General features: G+C 35.5%; 6 protein-coding genes across 11 annotated transcripts; 3 read left to right on the top strand and 3 right to left on the bottom strand.

The window, feature by feature from the left end:
• Nucleotides 1-1,268: 1,268 nt before the first annotated feature.
• LOC107192527 lies at nt 1,269-3,588 on the top strand. The gene is made up of 5 exons (XM_015581806.1): nt 1,269-1,332; nt 1,901-2,105; nt 2,195-2,384; nt 2,717-3,271; nt 3,353-3,588. The coding sequence occupies exons 1-5, from the start codon at nt 1,269-1,271 to the stop codon at nt 3,530-3,532; spliced, it is 1,194 nt and encodes a 397-aa protein (XP_015437292.1). The 3' UTR covers nt 3,533-3,588.
• A 1,238-nt stretch (nt 3,589-4,826) lies between these two features.
• On the bottom strand, nt 4,827-8,382 carry LOC107192578 (myeloid leukemia factor). 4 transcript variants are annotated; one of them, XM_015581874.1, is made up of 7 exons: nt 8,144-8,380; nt 7,411-7,606; nt 7,044-7,332; nt 6,819-6,960; nt 5,757-5,852; nt 5,288-5,347; nt 4,954-5,035 (listed from the first exon to the last, which is right to left on the bottom strand). In XM_015581874.1, exons 1-6 carry the CDS (start codon nt 8,188-8,190, stop codon nt 5,329-5,331), a joined length of 789 nt encoding a protein of 262 aa, XP_015437360.1. In that variant the 5' UTR covers nt 8,191-8,380; the 3' UTR covers nt 4,954-5,035; nt 5,288-5,328. The 4 variants fall into 4 exon arrangements, with proteins under 4 accessions (XP_015437358.1, XP_015437357.1, XP_015437359.1 ...); XM_015581872.1 differs by lacking the exon at nt 5,288-5,347 and having other exon boundaries at nt 4,827-5,035; nt 5,757-5,831; nt 8,144-8,382; XM_015581871.1 differs by lacking the exon at nt 5,288-5,347 and having other exon boundaries at nt 4,828-5,035; nt 8,144-8,382.
• A 3,149-nt stretch (nt 8,383-11,531) lies between these two features.
• Nucleotides 11,532-13,506, bottom strand: LOC107192590 (alpha-soluble NSF attachment protein). The gene is made up of 5 exons (XM_015581885.1): nt 13,344-13,506; nt 12,722-12,918; nt 12,378-12,643; nt 12,121-12,294; nt 11,532-11,802 (listed from the first exon to the last, which is right to left on the bottom strand). The coding sequence occupies exons 1-5, from the start codon at nt 13,430-13,432 to the stop codon at nt 11,653-11,655; spliced, it is 876 nt and encodes a 291-aa protein (XP_015437371.1). The 5' UTR covers nt 13,433-13,506; the 3' UTR covers nt 11,532-11,652.
• A 458-nt stretch (nt 13,507-13,964) lies between these two features.
• LOC107192525 (meiosis-specific with OB domain-containing protein) lies at nt 13,965-16,360 on the top strand. Its single transcript, XM_015581805.1, has 8 exons — nt 13,965-14,085; nt 14,243-14,374; nt 14,613-14,881; nt 15,123-15,345; nt 15,429-15,545; nt 15,627-15,786; nt 15,869-16,076; nt 16,160-16,360. Exons 1-8 carry the CDS (start codon nt 13,965-13,967, stop codon nt 16,358-16,360), a joined length of 1,431 nt encoding a protein of 476 aa, XP_015437291.1.
• Nucleotides 16,361-16,580: 220 nt separating this feature from the next.
• Nucleotides 16,581-18,542, top strand: LOC107192556 (importin subunit alpha-2). Its single transcript, XM_015581843.1, has 7 exons — nt 16,581-16,967; nt 17,073-17,285; nt 17,348-17,529; nt 17,604-17,796; nt 17,873-18,044; nt 18,119-18,259; nt 18,495-18,542. The coding sequence occupies exons 1-6, from the start codon at nt 16,722-16,724 to the stop codon at nt 18,253-18,255; spliced, it is 1,143 nt and encodes a 380-aa protein (XP_015437329.1). The 5' UTR covers nt 16,581-16,721; the 3' UTR covers nt 18,256-18,259; nt 18,495-18,542.
• LOC107192557 lies at nt 18,475-20,779 on the bottom strand. Of its 3 annotated transcripts, none has more exons than XM_015581844.1 (6): nt 20,399-20,779; nt 19,554-20,101; nt 19,096-19,310; nt 18,952-19,024; nt 18,778-18,864; nt 18,475-18,658 (listed from the first exon to the last, which is right to left on the bottom strand). In XM_015581844.1, the coding sequence occupies exons 2-6, from the start codon at nt 19,781-19,783 to the stop codon at nt 18,475-18,477; spliced, it is 789 nt and encodes a 262-aa protein (XP_015437330.1). In that variant the 5' UTR covers nt 19,784-20,101; nt 20,399-20,779. The 3 variants fall into 3 exon arrangements, with proteins under 3 accessions (XP_015437330.1, XP_015437332.1, XP_015437333.1); XM_015581846.1 differs by having other exon boundaries at nt 20,420-20,779; XM_015581847.1 differs by having other exon boundaries at nt 20,556-20,779.
• Between the last annotated feature and the right edge of the window lie 548 nt (nt 20,780-21,327).

The raw sequence follows: 21,327 nt of genomic DNA, 5'->3' as shown, positions 1-21,327 counted from the left end.
CGTGACGTCGACTGATACACTAAAACAACGTTTACCACTCGATATTGCGATTGTATCCCGATAAGAATCTTGATATAAAGAAAAAAATATGAAAATTCTATATATTTTCAAGGTCAATCGAAGTAGCGTGTTAGAAAGTTACAAGGCGGGGAATGAGTTAAACTGCACGAAAGGTGAGAAAGAACTCCGATTCCAGGTATATCCTATTTTTCCTGGAATCTGTGGATAATTATATTAGTGTTCCAGAGAACGTATACATTACTCATCGTGACGTATTTGGAGTCAGACGATGCTGACGTAAGGCTTCGATAGCCGAACAGCTGGAACAACAGTTCAATTTCCAGAGGCGCGATTATGTTCCACCAATCGCGTCAAAGGGAATTATATCCGTTATGCACTCCAATTCCCTTTAAAAGTATACGTTTTTCTTCGTTACAAAATTTTTTCTTAATCGTATATCAAACTTAATGTTGTTACTCCAAAAAGATTTTCATTTTATATAAACATTATAAGCGTTGTCTACCGACAACCGTAAGAAAATCGCCGGATGTAAGACGAGAAAGCAGCCGCGATACACTTTAAACATTAGACAAGGAGAAGAAATCAGTTTCCTGGTTTGTTTACAAAGAAAGAAAGAGTTGCGCGAACTGTGTCTTCTAAACGTTGCATGAGGGTAGCGATCACGTGGTGACCTATCAAAGACTATGGTGGGAAGAAGGAGGGGGAAGGGCGATAGACTCTGAACATATATAACCTTTCCGCTCACGTTCCACCACCCAGTTCTGCTTGGACTTCGGACACGTGAATTGCGCTAAGCTTCCGAGGAGAGAAAGTTCTTGTTTGTTTGGTGCGCTCGTTGTATGGGTGAGTTGCACAGACTTTTTTACTTTCCTCTTTTCTTTTTTCGCTATGGATAACTGTTGTGTGCTTGCTTCAAGAAGGAAATATTCTTATTCGCAGTCTCATATATTTGCATCTCGAATCAGTATATTTGATGACGTAACGAACGATAGAAGAATTTGACAACGGTATGCGTGGCACAGGAGAGACAGAGTTGAGAATGCGCGAAGCAAATGTAAACAATTGTTTCGAGTCTCTCAGGAATCTCATGTTATGTATGAAATTCTAGTCTGTAATTCTCATTTATTTCACAAATAATACCAATAACATTAATTCAATAAGAATACTATACATTTTACTTCCTCAATGAATTTTTACACAATTGTTTTTTTAAATACAATTAAGTTGCATTTTTTTAACGGTTTGTGATGTTGAATGGTGGAAAATGGATGCGTCAAAGGTTGATTATATTCGAACGTGTCAGCAGTATCAGTAATTTTATTCGTTGATATTACTACACAAAGCGAAGTGCATTAGTAAGAAAGAAGTAATAGTGTGCGACGAAGGTCGCAGTAGAGACACGTGGCACGCTCATCTATTTAGTCGTGTATTGATTCACTACGCATATATAGTGTCGCCATGTTGGACAGCAAACCAACGACATCACCGATCCGACTCTCCATGCTTATTTCGCAAATTTTATCGTACGGGATCGTACTGATTCGTGTTCTTAAATAGCAGTGGACTTGCGGTAAATCAATTTAACAGATGAAATAGTAGTTATCGGATACTGCGCCGAAATTGCGTCTGTTCGAGAAAGATTAATCCATAGCTATAAGGATCTTTATTGATAACATTTTGGAAGAGTTCGAAAGAAACTGTTTTAATCGAGTAGTATTTGAGGTAATTTTAAAAAATGGTTACTTTACAGAGCGAGAGAAGAGTATAAAACACGGAGAGAGCCCTGTGGAGCCAATAAGCAGCTGCAGGGATGAACATGGCTTTGTGCCAACGGTTGGCCGCTGGGGAAGCGAATGGCCAAGTTGACTCGAGACGGCAGAAATATGGTGCCAGCCAAGGGGGCAGGCCCGTGGGCCCTGGATCAAGGGTGTGCCGCTACCCCTGCCGGTTTGGGCCCATTATGAGTCACCAGCCCTGACCGTGCCAACGGTCGAACAGTACGAGGAACTAGCAGGCAGCGTTGAATTAGAAACGCAACACTTACTGCGTGAGCATCGCTATGATACCATCGGCAACTTTCTTAAGTGAGTATATTAATGTATGATACAACTCTGGTAATATCTGCTAATTATTTTAAATAATTCGATCGGTAATAAACATTTGCAATTAACAGGTTTTACAAAGACTATGTTGCAAGTGGTGAAAGCGTGTTGGACAGATTTTATCGGAAATATCAACCGCTCATAACTCAAGAACATCATACTTGCGTGGGCTTGGGATTTGAGTTACTACATCGGTTAAGAGGTTTAAATGAAAGATTTCCCGGTATAGCAAGCGGCCTCTATTTGGTGTCCTGTGAGGAGGTGTGTTCAACATTTTATACAAATTTTAATGCAGTTCTCATAGAGTTATAGCGTGGTCGTAAATTAACGGACCGAGTGGCGACATCGATTAATACTACCTTATCTCTCTCTTTATTTATTAAATTGCCGTTCCGACGCTCATAACATGTTTACCTTACCGCTCGACTGATTTTAGCACCACGTTATATTTCTGCGACGACTATATCTATATTACTGGTATATGTATAACATATGAAATTCATTATGGGGTCGTTATAAGTTGTTCTGGTTGTTCAGGAAATTCTTTTTACATTAGTTAGGACAAGTATTTATTTAGAAAATTTGTATCTTAGACTATTGGCAACATTGCTAGTTATGTTGGTGGACCACCCGCTGCAGACAGCGGTGAAAAAGAACATGTACTAGTGTGCCTGAAGATTGATATTAACGGGCGACGAGGTGTAATGCTTCTTGATCCTGGATATCATGTAGCCCGAGTTATTACTGTAATGGAAGATAAGTTATACCCACATACAGGCTGGTTCGTTCAGTCAGATGAACAAGATTGTAAGAAAGAGTACAACTACTTTCTATGTGCTAATGATCTTGATTATGTCGAATGGCATGAGAGAAAAACTCAACCCAATGCCTTGGAAAGAACACAAGTTGCTCTAATATACGTGGCGAGACCATATTTAACTGCTATCGATGTTACGGAACGTAGAAATTTGGTTTATAACTTCAGAAGTCTCCTTGCAAGAGATACGAAAGGTCACGTCACTGCCGGCATATATTTCCCTGTTACACTAGACATGAACAATGCACAGACTTTTACAATTTTTTATCAAACCAGCAATGGTAAAAAAAGGATCAAAATGGCGTTCAGCAAATTCTGTAGTTCACCGAAGGTAAAATATCTTTAAACGTAGTAAAACATTGTGTACGTACGTCTAATTATTCAGGTCTAAAGAGTAAAATGTTAACCTCAGATTGATCCTGATGCAGAGGAAAAAGAAATCATTGGAGAGTGTGCTCGACAGTTAAGTTTGCCGCAAGAAACATTGGAAGATCAACTTTCCGCTCTTGCTGTGGTCATGAGTGATTCAGCCTTTGTGGCTGAATTACTGGCTATTAACACCAGAATCAACACTTTAGCAGAGGACAATTAACAGATGTCAATCCACCCTGAGTGGTGCGAACGGGATAAAATATATCGTTATTTTGCCGGCTTTCCTCTTACTTTAATTTTTCTTTTGTTTACTACCATATTAATGCTTTACTACGTATTGTAAAGGTTAATTTTATTCTTGTTACAATATAGAGAGCTTAATATTTTTAAGAGAAATCTTAATAAAAACATATTGTATTTTGCGCAATAATATTGAATTTGATCAATGAAGATGTTAACAGGGTATGTTTTTTACAATTTTTGGGGACTTACTTCTTGGTATTTAATAATGCTTGGTATCACTTATACATTCTCCTTTCTTTTTTTTTTTTACTATTCTTTATATATATCATTAGGATTAATTGAAGTTTTAGAAATACACGGGAACTCAAATGTATTCACTAAAATGGCGATAAGCTAAATTCAATTACTGCACTTATGTAGAACTTCATTGACATTTCTTTGTATTAGGGGTGCTTCGTATTAAAGTTTTTCTTCTTATTTTTATTGCTAAACCGGGATTCTGAATTATACTAAATCTGTCGTTTTTACTTGAATAAACAGTGACAAAAGAAACTATTATACATAGTTGTTTATTTACTGATAAATACACTACCCCAAAATATGTTCCTTCTTATATTTGGCATTGTCGAGTATATTCCTGAAGAACACATTTTAGCGATTAAATATATTTTTGTACCAAAGCAATACACCTAACAGATGAATTTTGTTTGAACATAATTTTAGAGAATAAGTCTTCTATAAAAATAAAATACTTCAAAACCTAGCGGATAATGGTTTGTTAATTGTTTTTCATTGTAAACAGAATACTTTATCGTGTCAGTTACTGCCATTACTTAAAACTAAACCGCAGGCGAAACAACGATCAATTATTAACAGTCCTCCGACCAAATATATATACGCATCCGAAGCAACATAATATACTTTTTACCCACTCTTACTCTCATACTTTTCATACAACATGTTATACTTTATCCCATAGGATCTCTACATATAATTATACTTCATTATCCACATAGATGCTAAGAAATAGTAAGTCTATGTGTAAAATGGAAAATACCTGCAGTGAAACCTCGGTAAATGCAGATACATTATACTTCAAATAACGATTAAATTTTCACCGTTGAATAGAAGCTGGAAAGAAATATGTTACAATTTATTTAAATACAATAAAGTATATGAGAAATTGTTTATAAAATGTTCTTTTTTCAAGTTGATCAGGATGCATATTTTTTTACATGTTTCCAATAAATTTCTTTAAGCAATGAATTTACCGAAGATTTGCAGTATCGCCAGAATATAGTTTAAATGATTTTAGTAGAAGATCTAAATATTACTATCTGATACAGCGTGACGTTTATTGCAGACTTTGACATCCGGTGTATGCTCGCGTTTTCGATTTGGTGTTACATTCGCAGTTGATGTTGATGTTGCCGTCGTTGATTTAGCTGTGGCAGGTTTGCTACGACTTGATGTATCAGAACTGTGGACATGGAAGCATTCAGAATTAGTAAGTTTTTGCTTGTCTCCATAGTTCAACAAGTGTAAAATAAATATTGCCTCGATGTTATGCGATTAGTTCATGTGTACAAAATTTTCAGAAGTATTTTTTTGCAAATGGTAGTACGGTTTTATTTTGCTTAGAAAATTTCATTAATTTAAAAAAAAACACGTATCAGTAAGTTAAGACGTTGAACAGAGATAATGTAGGATGAGGCGCAACGTATATACTTACGTTGCCCAAGTGTCACCACTGTATACTACGCTTTTACTTTATTAATATTTGCGGCTGTACCTGCAATACACAATATGGTATATTCCCATACCAATGTCTTTCTCTATATTACAAAGAACGTGAGATAAATGATAAATTATCACATATAACATTTTATAATAACAGAACTCCTTGGAAGAACACCAGCAAAGAAGAGAAAGATTTAGCCATGACAAAACTACTAAACCTGTCTGTTAATTAAACATGCAGCAAATGAAACTTACATCTTTTGCTACCATGTGCCAATACCAATACCATATACTATGTACTACATTACAATTGCATATTCTTTTACGGAAGACTGTTCTATGAGTATACTTAAATTATTATTGAAAATGTTGTCATGTTTACTGTATAAACACATGGATCAATATTCTCTGAAATATTGATTAAAGATCTTATTAAATAAGACACCAAGAGTCAGACTTACCTTAAGGCATGAGGAGAGGTGTGAGTTTTAGATGTAGGTGGTGATTTAATACCACGTCTTGGAGAAGGTGTCCATCTTGAAGAATTAGAGTATCGACTATGAAAGCATATAACAAGCTAATCAATACTACAAAAACGAAATTGCAACAAAAAGAGTGTGTAGAATTGAAACTACATAGAAATGCTTTAAAATTCCGCCGATTGTATTGTCCATATTCATACTATACAAAATGAAAAGAGAAAACTAAGTACAACATTGTATGATTTATTATGACACCTCTTTTATTTATTCTTATAATTTGGAAGTTATTACATGACTAAACACAGTATACTATTGTTTAGTTTTTGATGTACTATTTCACCATGGAATGGTTAACAACTTATTACCATAATGATGTATGTACATACAAATGAATAAATATTACATAAACAACAGTTTCAGGGAATAGTAGTGTACTGATTAAAATTTAATGTTATGTGGCAAGGAATACAAAAGTAAAAAAAAAATGTAAATGTCATAAAAATAATGTTAAGCAAATGTACCTATTTGACATGCTACACTAAACCAAGAGACACTAAAATAAATATTTAGTCATGCGAGATTTTATTTTAATGTGTGATACAGAATTTTAATAGGGAATGCATGAAGTGAGATAGAAGCGACAGCATGATGTGATCCTGTTTCTCCATTCACTTTTTTTTACTGGTTCGCCTTCTGGATTTCTTATGATAATCACTGTGTAAAGTCGAATTTATCAGTAACATTGCTTTATAAATTAAATGCAACAATATATTTTATAAGTCTACATTTAATATGCTATCACTTTACTGAAGTATAGAACAGTATTATATTTATATGTATAATCCTAGGAATAAATACATATTTATACTTTACTTTCCAGTTTCATGCTACATGCATCAATATTGTATAAAAGAATTGTGCTTTAGTATTTTGTAAATGTAAATTGATTTATAGACTTCTTAAAAAATTGTCCTACCTTTTAGTAAATATTTTCCCCAAGGTTTTTTATTATTACGTATATTATAAAGTTAATAGACTAACCTTCCGGATGGTCCAGGTAAAGCAAGTTGTCTATGGTCCGAACGGTTTCTATGGCCATGGCCACCATAATGAGAATTACCAATGGCACCAACTCCATGACGAGTATGAGATTCCCATTCATTATTGAAAGTTTCTGCTTCCTCTAAAAAAGACCATTTAAACATTGAGATTTATTTGGTGAAACAGCTAAAGCTTTTAGAATTAATGTAGACAAAAGTTAAGTACCTTCATCAAGATTGATAAATTCTTGACGTTCTTCCTGTTCACCACTACGAAGATTGTGTTCACGTTCCATAATATGTGCTCTCTCACCAATATGATGGCCAATGGCCAACTTTTTAACTCCAGTGCGAGAATCAGAAACTGTTTTCTTTGTTTCCTTCACACCTCCAGGAGCTGTGGTAGTTGACATTGTTTCCTGATACACCTGTGGATGACCATCAGGACCACTGGCCATTGTCATCACAGATCTTGAAGTAAAGGAGTGACAACCTGCATTAGGTGCCATATTATCCTAAAATGTAATAAACATAATATGATTACTTTCCATTTTCTGAATCTTTAGTAACAGGTATGTAGTAAATTTACTAACAAAGTCAGTAAAAATTCCACCCATATTAAATGTTGGCATTGGTGGAAATCCAAAAGGCATTATCTGAAGGTCATTGTGGTGGTTCCTAACGTTATGACTTCCATTTGTAATAGCATTCTGACCCATTATGCCAAATGGGTCACTGAACAATGAATTCATCATATCATTCATCTGTCTCATAGACCGCATTTGAGACCTACAATGAGAAATCAATAAGAATTTGACTATAACTTATTGAGTTGCAATAGAACCTCCATGATTTGTCCATATACACAAGTGAAATAGTTTTAATCAGCCATGTTATTGAAATAAGTATAAAAAAAAAGAAAGGAATGTTCATGAAATATGTCAAGTAAACAAGGATATAAAACAAAAGTATATCACTATGAAAAGTTGAAATTTGGTATGAAGTTTACACATGTTTTTAAACCTCAATTTTGAATTATATATAAAATAAGCATATTTATTGACAAATGTATCGAAATAACTTGCAATTATAACTTGTTAGGGGTTGCAACGATTTATGTAATAGACAACAAAAACGATCGATAGCGATCTTTTATTCGAAACATTACCTTCCCTTAGTAGTTGTACACAATCTCCGTAACGTTGTGCATAAATATATAATTCATGGGAACGTTTTAAAAGAAATAAGTAGGTAATAGTTAACAAATCATTTGGTGTACATTATATACGTATTAGAAAAACGTTACACGATATTTTTTTCACTCACCCGAAAAAAGGATCATCATCGCCTAAAAATGATCCGAACAAGGACATTTTGGAAAACAGTTGATCTGACACTGTTTCTAAAGAAAAAAACTCACGATCAATAGAGGAAGATCGAGTAATAGGAAACACTCTGCTCGTGTGAAACTGTACGAACTTATTCCTGTACGAGAAAATTCCGATACTAGAAACTTCTGGATAGTATGTAAACGTAAAACTGCGTAAAATAAATGTTCGAGAATACTTGACACCACCGTTTATTAATCTCAAAACGAACACGAACAAAATATGGACATAGTGACGACGTGTGCTTCAATCTAGGTGTATGTTTCCATGCAAGTTGGTACACCAAGGGTTAAAACTTAAAACTGATTTCTGCCCCATACAGGTAATTCGAGAATCACTAGGAAAAATTAATAATATATATACGTATAATGAATTTGTATCGTGACCTACATATGTATATACAACAAAAAGCGCAAAATACGATTATAATTCATATTTTCATGTGTAATGATAAGTATGCTATTTTATGAGCGTAATAACATTTGTAACATGGATGTGTCACCATCTACGACAAAACTCTCAAGTTATTAACCAATTAGTACTATATTTTTGTCGTCAGATGGTACCATGGCACACTATTGAACATAGCACCCGTTTTCTTGCATTTTATGAAAAAAAATCAAGTACATACCTATTAAGTATTAACAGACGATTCACTACCGAGAGTTGTAATCAGTTGTAATGTACAGTATCACTTTAGCAGAAGAATGAACGATTGATCCGAAACATCAGTTACGGTTTACACCAATCATATATTTCATGCTCAATTTCTCTGATCCATTACTTTTGGCGGTCGTGAATCAATTTAAAAGTATAGGTAGTTAATTGCAGTGTTCAATGACTTCGGTAATTCTTTTTTATTTCATACGTTGTGTAGTTAGCAACTCATTTGTAACTTATAAGTTTAGAATACATGTTATACTTGTGTTACATCGAATGTGCGGGTTCGTAAATATATATCTTTATTTACAAAGTAAATCTATATCATTACTGTGTAAATAAGTCTGATAAATGAAAGATTACGCATGCTTTGAACGAGTAATTTCATTAAATTACAGGGCGTCATAAAACTATTACGTATATATTGTCTATCTCGCTACAATTCTATAGCTTGGAAAATGCGTACAGTGCTAAATTTTATTGAATAAGATGTAGAATGCTTTATAAAACGGTTATCAGTGTTCAGATATTTCTTGTTGTTCACGTTATTGCCCTTTTTATTGATAACAAGGGTCTGTAGTTCATTATGCATATAAATGTTGCTGTTACAGTATGTAGCATGTGGTGTTTAATTTCGTTCACTTCTCTTATTATATAGAGTGTCTTTTAAAGAACGTAATGCGTAATACGACAGTATTAATACGTATTTTCGAAACACCCCGTATAATAACGCGAATAAGTTACAAAAAGACTTTATCGTTTGTTGTAGTTCTATTTTAATTACAATTCCCAGAACGATGTACACAATGTGAAAATATTTCCAAAGTATCGGTATCGTACGCTTACACTGTCTTTTCCAGATTATGAAAAAAATATGACAAACAACGAAATAAATTTGGAAATATACAGTCACTCGTATGTATGTGTCAACTTTGACAAGTCAATCGTGTGTTGCTATAGCCGTTTCTTTATTATACTAAGGTACAAGCATATGCTGATCGATAAGGTTTAATCGGTTCAGCTTCTCGTGTTATTGAAATTTCGATAAAATATGATTGCTATCAATCATTCCTTGAGTCGTGCATTAGATTGTATGGTAGCATTGCAGTATAATTAAAATGGGGTATAATCTTGAAAGTTATTAACAGTCGCCTTAGAAATAGATTTATCCTCTTAGATTCTGAAGCAAATGAAGCGAAGTGTTATCGCGCCGTCACCAACTGTACAAAGAATATAGTATTACTAAAAGAAAGACAGACATCGATTATGTATCGATCAATGACTAAATGCTTAATCATTGGTTGCAAAAGTGGAATCAATACACATAATATACCTCTACATATACATAGAACTTATTTTGTGAAACATTACATACAACAGTAGATTCTACGTCTTACATACTTCTAACTCCTGTGATTTTTTTCTACTGAAAGAAAATAATTTCTATCGATCTTTTTACAATTGTAATTATATTTGAGAATGAAAATTCTGAAGCATAAACTATACACATTAAGAATTCTATCGTTCGTACGCTTACATTAACGCACGCATCATTATATCCCGAGCATGCAACTTGTAAATTCTATTCCTACTTAACAATGGAATATTTTTTATACATATCTAATGAATACATTCAAATGATTCGACTGGTTTTAATTACAAGATGCTCTGGTAAAGTTATAAATAGCATTGAATAACGTAAAATAAATTAAATTCGTTTGCAACATTTTAAAGACTTTGTCCATCTGTAAAATAAACTACTTTGTACCTACTTCTAAGTACAAACATACACTCGTGAAATAAGTTTTTAACACGAAAGAAAGAAATGTGTCTTTACATTAAAAAACAAGAATAAATAGTGTAAAATATTGTTACTATATTTTTATTTAAATGCATACTATGATAGTATTCCTTTATTCTTTTAACGATTTAATTTAAACCATGATAAACACGTTCTTAAAAATACTAGATTATACATCATTATAAAAGAGACATTAAAATAACAACCAATTATTGCTGTACATGTAACATAAGAATACAAAATTAATAGTCATATATAACATTTTTTGTAACATAAGTGCAAAGGAGAAAGAAGATTACTATTAACAGAACATACAATTTCGTCTCAGAAGTAATGTACACACCACATTCATTTGTCTGATACCCTGGCAGTGTAAAGATAACACAACTGATACTCTAGCAAATAGTTACAACAAAGTAAATTACGTTGTAATTCAGAGTAAATATAGACTACAATTCTTCATTCTGTAGCCATACAATTTTATCACTGTTTATAATTAAAAACATTATACAGGTGAGACTGCACCACATCTACCAGAGTCATTCAACTTGTGAAAATCAATCGTTTTCGCCATAATTCATTGCAGCAGCATGCGCTAAAATAAAACTACATAAGCTACGGATTTTGGCAAGCTATTTATATATTTATAAATACGGATACCAACAGAGTTCCAATATGTTTAGTTCTATATTTATTTATATGCCTTGTTATAACGGCATCTTAAACTAGTAAGTTCAATAGAATATTCGACACTCATTCTGCATACTCTGTGATGACAATATTCTTTGAACAAATGATAACTCAACAGATGAGCATGTAACAGTTGTCAAGTGTGCAAGGAGATGTTATGAAAAATATATTTGGGTACAAAAACATAACTACTTTATAAGATCCACTGAAAGCAGGGTATGACTTAAAAAAGAATACATATAGAGTTGGATTAGTAATATCATCGACAGGAAATAACACGAAGAGGGAACAACCGATCAGCGTAGATCCGGATTATCGTTAACTTGTTTTTTGATACGTAATAATACTGTTGTATACCACTGATCTAACCGTGAAATTGAATCATATTCCTTTACCGCTTCTGTAAAACCTTCGAGGTGTTGTTCCTCGAGGTGTTCTATTAATGTCTGAAATGAAAATTGAAGCCTCTACTGTACCAAAATGTAAGTTAAAATTTCAATACATTTTCACTTTAACACGTTGATCGCCGACCGATTTTCTTGGATTGAAGATTTTAAATACAAAGTGTATCATAATAAAATAATATATGAAAGTATTAAATATTAAAATAAGCTGCATTGTCATACTTTTTTTTTATTCGAATTAACTTGCAATTAATTTCAATATCGCCGGTCATCACAGATCGATACGGCATTCACGTGTTAAATTTGAGTTCTGCATTATGTACTCTTATTAATAATCAAGACTATCATTGTGTTTCATACCTTTATCAATTTGTACTCCCTTGAGTCTTGAAACGCAGGGTATTGTTCTTGATAACGCTCGATTGCGTGCTGTGCATTTAGTATATCAACGCATAAGTGACACAGCGCCGCTCGGAAGAAATACTCTTTCGCGCTGTATTTCAAGAGTGAACTTTCTAAGGATGCAGAAGCGACCTGGAAAACATAAAGGATAGTTTCACAAACTGTTATTTTCTAATAAGTACTACTCAAAATACCATGTATGTAATTTAACACACCTGTTCATAAATTTGAATAGCCTTATCATAATTTTCCAGTTGAGCAGCATACTGTGCAACTTTCAGAAGACACTTATTGGCAGAGGAATTGCTTTCCTCTCCACGAAAGTAATCAGCAGCTTGTTCATAGTGATGAACAGCTCTCTCAAGATCTACAGCGTCAGTTTCATACATTTCAGCTATACTTTGATGATGCTTAGCTGCCATTGTAAATCTACCCATATCAGTATAGATCTCAATTGCTTTTAGCAAACAGCTAACAGCCTCTGGAAGTAAACTTGTGTTAGAATTGAAACTTTTCTCTGTGATGTAAATAAATTAGTAGACTTAAAATACAAGTATACCATTTATATTAGATTTCTTAAAGCAATTAGCAGCATCCACATAATTAACAGCTGCATCATGGCGGCTGCCCGCTTTCACGTGCAATTCTGCTGCTTCGAAGAAAGCACTGCCAGCTGAACTCCACTTCTTTGCCATTTTGAACATATTTGCGGCGCGTTGATAACATTCTACAGCTTCTTCGACTCTTGAGGATCCTCTGCCATGCAACAATGTGACAATATGTAAAAGTGATCATTAACAAAGTGACAATACTTTAACTTGAAATTTCAATTTTTAGAGGAAAAAAAAAACGTAGCTCACAGAAACCTTTAAACGCTAATGAAAATTAATACTTTCACGATTCCGTACGATGTATTCTTAATTTGGTTTCGACACGCTATATCACGGCTGGATGGTAATTGCTACATATATACAGAAGTGCATACACGAAGAAACAGTGCATCGAAGGATTGAACAAATAAAGAGAAACATACGGCAATGAAACGAAATATTCTGTAAACAGGTAACGAGAATCCAAATCTGATCTAATCGGTGAATCATAATAAATAAGTAATGCGAGCCGAGATGTGTCGTAGATTCAGTGTCGGACGAGTTCAAATAAATCGATGTGGATAAACTTACCCGAATAGTGAGCCGAAGAAACCCTTTGAACTTAACTTCTTTTCGGCCTCGGCCAGCAATTGCATTGCTTTCTGTTCGCTGTCAGCCATCGTCTCGTAGAATTCTGACACGCAATAACTCAAAATAAACGTCTCAAATCATGAACCTCGAACGAAAATTCACCTCTTACTGCCTCTTACGAGCCGCGACGTCACTAAAGTCAATGAAAGTGAATCAAGTGTCATCGGTAACAGGCTGGCCAACATCGAAAATAGCCTCAGCGAATTTAGGACCCGTTCACAATAACGGTTCGTAGTCCATGGCATACAATTCGTTCTCCCTTTGTTCTTTAAAATTCTTTATTCGATAATTCAACTTCAATACTTTTAATAATTGCTCTACCAACAGAAGAATATATATTACAATTCTCTGTGTAGAACAAACTAAATACGTTTGAGAATCAGATAAAACGTGGATTTTAATTCCATACAATTCATAATCGCAGAGTTTCGAATTTGATTAACGGTTGGTAATAACGGCGCCAAAAATTACTCTCTGTTCGGAATAACTTGACAACGTTCGAAATAGATAGTGTTGTCGACTTAAAGAGAAATATTAGAAGAATTCAAAGGGCTATCAAGAATGTCGAGTGTACACAGACAGGCGTTGAATTCGTTGCAGCCTGGTGCGCAAAACGCGCTCGTAATCGGCATAATTATACACAGTTTTAATATGAAAACACTCGATGCCACGAGAACGAGATGTACGGATTTTATGTATCTTTGTCAGATAAAACGAATCGTTAAACTATTATAGTTCTTTCTAATTTAGTTACGTTTGTTCTTATTTGTTTTCACATTACTTGTGTATATTTAACTTTTTTGTATGTTCAATGAAGACGTTATTATTATTATTTCTAGTTAACCACGGTGAACGCGGCGTGTGGACATTCACGTTACGCGATTCCAAAGAGGATATGATAAATGTGACAGTATGGGGTAGTGTTCAATTCGTGAAAAAATTGTCTTCGAATTTTCATGTGGGCAGCATAGGTTTGTATCGAGTTGAAATCTACTGAATATAAGCAGCTTTTGTCATTTTGGATTGTTTGAATTCAAATTCAACAATATAAAAATACTTCAGAAATAGTAGGCCAATCACGAGATCATCGAGTACTTTTAAACTGCTGTTATATACGAAACATTCCGATCTATATGTAAAGATGAATTAATTCAATCAAAAGCATATTTGAATTTGTTTTAACTTGATTATTCGATATTCGACTCACAGTGGAAGTGATTAATCCGAAAGTGGTGGAACGTCGACCAGAGGATAGGAACGAGTTATTTGTCCCTTCCGTGTCCAGTCGGTGCAGTTTAACAGTGAACGAGGGCAATGCGCTGGTGCAAGCACACGACGCACCAACACGCTCACAATACGAACCCTTGCTCATGCTCCCTATTAAAAACCTAACCGGGCTACGATGCTTGAAAAGCATTTTTGAGAACCTGGAGTCACTGCGCGATCAATATGTCGAGGTCTTGGTCGTTGTTACATTCGTACGTTTCCATTCGAATAGATATGAGGGGATAAAATTAAAGATTTCGCACAAGCTACGCTATTACTGTATCACGACGTACATATAATTTTTTATCAAGGTCATCGACAAGTCATCTCATTGGACATAAACATGTCTGTTTTTTTTTTCATTGTCATTAAAATGATCGATGACCTTAAAGATGTTAGATAAAGGACTTATTTTTATACTTATTTTTGTTTTTTTTGCTGAACAATTGTTAGGTGAGTGATATTCGTAACATAATCACACGAGATGGAAGGAGCATCAGATTTCGCAACTTCGAGGCGGTGGATGGATCCACGGACGAAGTGGTAGCATTGGTTCTTTGGGATAACGAGTGGATCGAACGGGCCGCGTTTTGGGAGCCCAGACGAACCGTTCTTTTTCTTACGGATGCCCGTATTGTTTATGATAATTTTAAGAAAAAAATTGTCTTATCGCTAGGTAGTAACTTGAAAGAAAAAGAAGTAATTACTTATGCGTAAATTTAACGACATTCATAATGCAACGTGTTCATAAACTTTCAGTCAGGAAAACTCTGATTACCGAAAACCCTGATTTGCCGCAAGCAACCACCGTCAGGGATTCGGTGAAATACTCTGATCCAGATGTAATGTCTGGAAGTTTCTTCGCAACGCCTAATCGTAAGGATAAAAAAGAATAATGTTCATTCACGCGTTCCGAAAGAGAACGTTTGATCTTTCAATTTTTTTTTATCCTGCCAGCGAACACTATCTCCACCGTAATGACCATACAAGACATATCGAACAAGTTGAACAAACAGCCGAAGCAAGGAGACAGAATTCAGTTTGCCGTGATTTTAAAGGCCTACGTAATAGACATAGATGTCGACAGCTTGAATCCCGGAATCATATCCAGAAGATGGTTCACTCATTTTCTTCTTATCGCAAGCCGACATTTCTTTTTAATCATATTGTTTCATTTGCTTTACTGTCGTTTTTCATAGCGCGTTATGCAAGAGGATCGTCCTCAAAGACGAAGACTCGTGTATGAACCTTGAGTGCCCATCGGGCAATGGATCTCGCGTTCCTATGAACGTAATGAGCCTTAATTTAAAGGTAAATCTGAAAGACGACACAGGATACCTTATTGGTTGCAAATTATCAGGAGATGTGGCCGAACGCGTCCTTGGTTGCACGACTGCCGAGTTCCAGGTGGCTATAGACAGTATCAGAAAGTTGTTGCGTGCATTTTGTCGATACACGTGTTTTTAAACTGAGAGCTTCGTGCACTTCAGGCAATGAAAATTCCTCAACGTGAAGACTTGAAATGGAAATATGCGTTAGAGACATGCGACATTCGTTTGCACATTCTTGGACCAACGTCTGTCTTTCCGAATGCCGTTTATAACATCCTTTCAATCTGCAGAATTGAGGACCAAGACGAAGACGAAGACATGCAGCTACTTAATGACTGTGTCGGCACAAAAAAATTCTAAATGGTTCTAAATGGTTTATTAATGAGTTACTGTTTTTACGAAATATTTTAATCTCATAAAATTTGATAACCAACAAAGCAGTTTGTAATATCCTGTTTTTATAGTAGTATATTAGAATAATTGGAGAATTTCGGATACAGTTAAGAAAAAATAAAAGACATTTTGAAGTTACATCCGAATATACATAAATTTCAATCAGTTGATCGTTGGGATTGTAAACTTGATATGGCGTATAGTGTTTGTATGTAAACATTGCGCGATGGATCTTGCAAAATATCATTGTTAAAACGTGTGTTCCATGAATCGATTCTTAGGTCTTTTTTTATAGTTTTTATAGTTGTATTAACTCTAGCAAAGAAAGATGGAAGTAGATGTTCCTTCGAAAGGAAGCGCTATCGAGGTTATGAGGGAGAATGTAAGGGAATTAACTCATGCGGAAAGAAAAGAGTACCGTATGAAAATATTGAATAAGAACCGCGTGGCTTTGGGTAAGATCGTGCTGGATTCATCTTTTACAACGAAATTTGTTGTTGAAAAGGCAAACGCGCTTAAAAAGAAGCCATTACCAGTCGAGGAGTACAAACAATTACAAAATGCTCTTATTCAGGTTACTGTTTCTGTTTTTGTCGTTTACAAATAACAATCGCAATTGGACTATGTACTATCATGTTTGTATATTTTTATTAATGTAACTCTTTTTTTTTGTCATCAGAGCGAGGAAAATGTGAATTCATTTCTGAAAGTAAATAATATATTGTTTGCTTTGGTGCGTGATTTTTCTGGTAGTAAACCAGCTTTACAATTATCTGCCATTAGTTGTTGCTGTAATATAGCACTTGGAAATGCAAAGGCTTGCACATCATTGACTAAAAGTATTGCACCATATCTTATTACAGAATTAGAGAGTTTGAATTATCCTTTATTGGTGAGCACCTATATTTTGTACGTGGAAAAAAATAATGTAACTAATATAATTTGTGTTGGCAGGATGTTTGCATATGGACAGTGGGAAATTTAGTGGCTGAAAGCAACAAGGCTTTTGAAATACTTCATGCACAAGACTGTTTGAAATATATTATATCATTAATCCATAGTTGTGATAATATTATCTTACCTTCAGTGATATATGCAACTATGCACTATGTTCATATTGGTTTTCAACATATTACGTAAGAACTACTTTGTTTTTATTCATTTTGGAGGCTACAAACATTTGTAATGGTACCTATCAATATTCTTTTAGTGAAACTGAAATGATTGAACTTGTTAAAGCTAGTGCAGAAAGAAATCTGAATTTTGAAAATTCATACTTCAGTTGGCTGCTAGCATTGTTATCTTCACATGTTGCCTGTAATACATATTTATACAATACAGTACCTTTAGTAGTGGATTATCTGTATCAAAATATTACTAACAATATTGCTGCTGTAAAAGAGGCACGTGTCTAGTATCAATATTTTTGTAGATTTGTATGAAATGTATAATATCAAGTGTTTCTTTGCTTTATTTTAGATCACAGCATGTATCAGGATATTGGCGAATATGATCTGTGAAAAGTCTGGCCAGTTGGCTAAAGTTCTTTTGGAAAATCTAAAATATACAGAATCTGATTTAGAGATGTTGTTAAGCACATTACTTTCATGTCAATATGTACATGTTAGAAAGGAGACTTTATGGTTAATAGGTAGTTTTAAACAATTTATTGTTACAATAGATAACGGTCGTCAACGTTTCAACAAAAATAAATAATTCTTTCAGGCAACCTTTATAATCATAGCTGTACCAATATTAAAAGTATTGTACAAGATATTCTACCCAGATTATCATCCCTCGAACAAGCAGTTTTATCTGTGACACAACAAACTATGACAATAAATACTGATTTAACCGTCTGAACAGGTATATCATACTTTACAACAAATTGATCACGATATTTACATATGTATATATATCTATATATCTAAAATTATTAATTTTTACTGGCAAAACACCTTTTCAAACTTCATATTTTAAGAAACTCGCATACAGTACTTCGATAAAAAAATATTAAAATGATTACTATACAATATAAACTACGTTTCTTCGATGATTAATCACAACCCAATAAATCCGTTTTAATAACTCATTTTAACAGGGATAAATTGTCGTGCACCTATGGAAGAATGGTCGCCCCTTGTAGTGTCTTCTATACAGGGCACTCTCACTAGATTGAAATAAATGTGACCCATAATGTTTGCTGTTGGATGTTTGCTCGCTTTTAAACAGCGATATAGCGCATCGTCGCAGGCACAGTGCGATCTACAGAAGGTAAGAATAAGATTTATCCATCTTACGATAGACTGCGCTGCCGTACCACGATAATGATACATGAATTATATGTATAACAAAAGGCGTAAAATAAATTGTATTTTTCATACTTAGTGTACAAGGAGTAGTTGGTGAGATTGTATCGTGTTTGTTGAGCACGAACTTTGACAGGACATAGGTCGTGGCTACGACAGCACCTAAAACGAACAACATTTAGTTACGAATAAAAGAAGAGCCTGTTTAATATCGATATTAGACACTGTAATTCGTCTGTTCGTCCTGACCTATCAATGTCCGCTTCTTGGCCTAAATCGTGATAGCTCTCCGCAATGTCCCCTGTGCCGCACCATTTTGTTCCTGCAACGGTACAATGCAAGTTGTATCGCTGGTTTTCTGTATGAATACATGCAGCAATTTGAGAAGTTCACCTGGAAGGATGCCCGAAAGGAGAGACAAGGAATTGGTCACGACCCGACTACCTCTGCTCAGAGTACTCGTCGTAGTTGAAGACAGAACGTCGTGCTGTATTTTATCTAGCAGCTCGCACTGCTGCATGAGCTTCGTTATTTCGTAGAAGGATACTTGCTGTGGAATCGTTGTTGCCGATAGGTTTCTTAAAACTTCATTGGCCTCGTCTTGTTCGCTGAAACGTGTTACTTTCTCTAGATATCCGTACGGTAACAGCCCAGATAGCATATGACCCCGAATGACGTCTTGAAGACGGTTTAAAGGATTTTAGGTTTAGACCTAAAATAGCCATAAAATGGGCGTCTTCAAGGCGGCATACGCTGTCTGGGAGAGAATGTTCAAGTTTCTATCGAACTGTGTATCGCTGTTGTTCGCAACTTATGGGATATCCCTTTCAGATCGGATAGGAAATACTCACTACACTTCAATCAGGTTGCAATTGTGTAGCTCATTGTTGGCGCCGATTTCCACCACTGCGATCGTTTGATCATGATAGTAGACCGCTGTTATCTCATCTATGACGGGCAACCTGGTCCTTGGCGTGACACCGCTCAGCCCCTTGAACGGGTTCTTGAAGAATAGCGGCTGCTGCACGCTGTTCGAACTTATTGCTACCACCAGAAACACTACCAAGCCCCGAAAGCACATGTCGGTCTCTAATATTACACTACAGCAAAAGGACACTCTGTCGCTTCCCGATCGCGTGATCAAGTTTTATTCGCATTCTGGAGATTTGTCCGCCGGAAATCGTTAGATCATCTCCACGAAGATTCAAGGAAACGGCCACGAAGAGCATGTATTACATCATTGATTCGATCACGAATCGTATCGTTCGTAAGTAGATCTGATCACCTTCGCCTGGTCTTGGTTTATTTACATGGTCGCCCCGACACGCTTATAGTGCGACAAAAACGCGATCACCTTCAACTCTCCGTTCCATATGATATCAACCCTGCCGTCCATAATCTGAAAGAAATCTACGATCAACACGAAGCATTCTCTTCTGGATTTTGGAAAGCGCGTAAACTTATGCGCTGCGATAATTTTTGTATCGAACAGAACAGGTGGCTAAAGGAAATACAATTCACTTGTTCCGTTTCTCTAGAATGTTTCCCTTTAATTCGAGTAACTCTTTCGGATTTCCACTATCCAAAACGTATATAAAAAGAAAACTAATCTGAATTTTTATATTAAACTAACACTTCACGCGTAGCTCTCTCGAAAATGTTCACCAATTTCATCCGACCAAGCTTATAATCGTACCTGATGTCGGTCTCCACGAACCTTTGTCATTCTCGCCGTGTAATTTACGTTCGTGTACAATTTACTTCATTCTCCGCTAATCGCATTTATGAGACAATTAAAAACATCACCGCATGAACATGCAACGAATACAAGAGCCAGTCGGAATTCACGTTACCGGAAACTTTCTGGAGCCTATGGTCAAGCTAAGGTGTTTCCTGTGTGAATCTTGCGGCTTGCATATCTATAATGCACGCGCCAGCGTGTCTGGAAGTTGGAACGTTTTCCTGGGCACACCGATCGAATCACGGATGTATAAAGACGCGACACGTTACGGAAGACCCCTGAAAGAGCGTGTCGCTGGAACGTGGTACGACGCGCAGCGAGAACGACACTGGCCCCTCTCCTACCGCAGTAAACATTTTTAAACTTATCGAGCAGGCACAACTTGGAAGGGTACACCTGCCCACGGTTTCCCTCCTTCCATTCCCATTGCTTTATCACGACGTTACAAGGTATTTGGCAGAGAGGATATACGCGTGCTACGTATCGGGGGGACCCACATTCAGGGAGACTAGGACGAAGAAAGTAGGACGAAAAGTGAAGAATTATACGGCTAGTGTACACACTCACACACTCATACAGAGTTCATTCAAATGTGTTTTTGATGACTTCGCGAATTCGAAAAGAGATTCAGTATATTATCGATCAATTTATTATCCGGAATTTGGACTGTTTAACAAACGAAATAGGAATGCGGTCAATCAATCTACATTCCGATCGATTAGTCATTGATCGCTCTCGTAGGAAAGTTACAGCGTTCTCTCAGCTAGTCGCTTAATGTTTCCTTCTTTTTCGTCCGTTGGGTTATTCTGGAACCGAACCTGTGTACCGTGCATTTTTGTTCCGCGGCGATAGTAAGTACTTGGTAATTACCCACGATAAGCGAT

Source organism: Dufourea novaeangliae, unplaced genomic scaffold (assembly GCF_001272555.1).
Source record: "Dufourea novaeangliae isolate 0120121106 unplaced genomic scaffold, ASM127255v1 scaffold355, whole genome shotgun sequence".
In the NCBI taxonomy this organism is placed as follows: Eukaryota; Metazoa; Arthropoda; class Insecta; order Hymenoptera; family Halictidae; genus Dufourea; species Dufourea novaeangliae.
The sequence above is the reverse complement of the archived record's forward strand: the minus strand, read 5'-3'. Positions and strand labels throughout refer to the sequence as shown.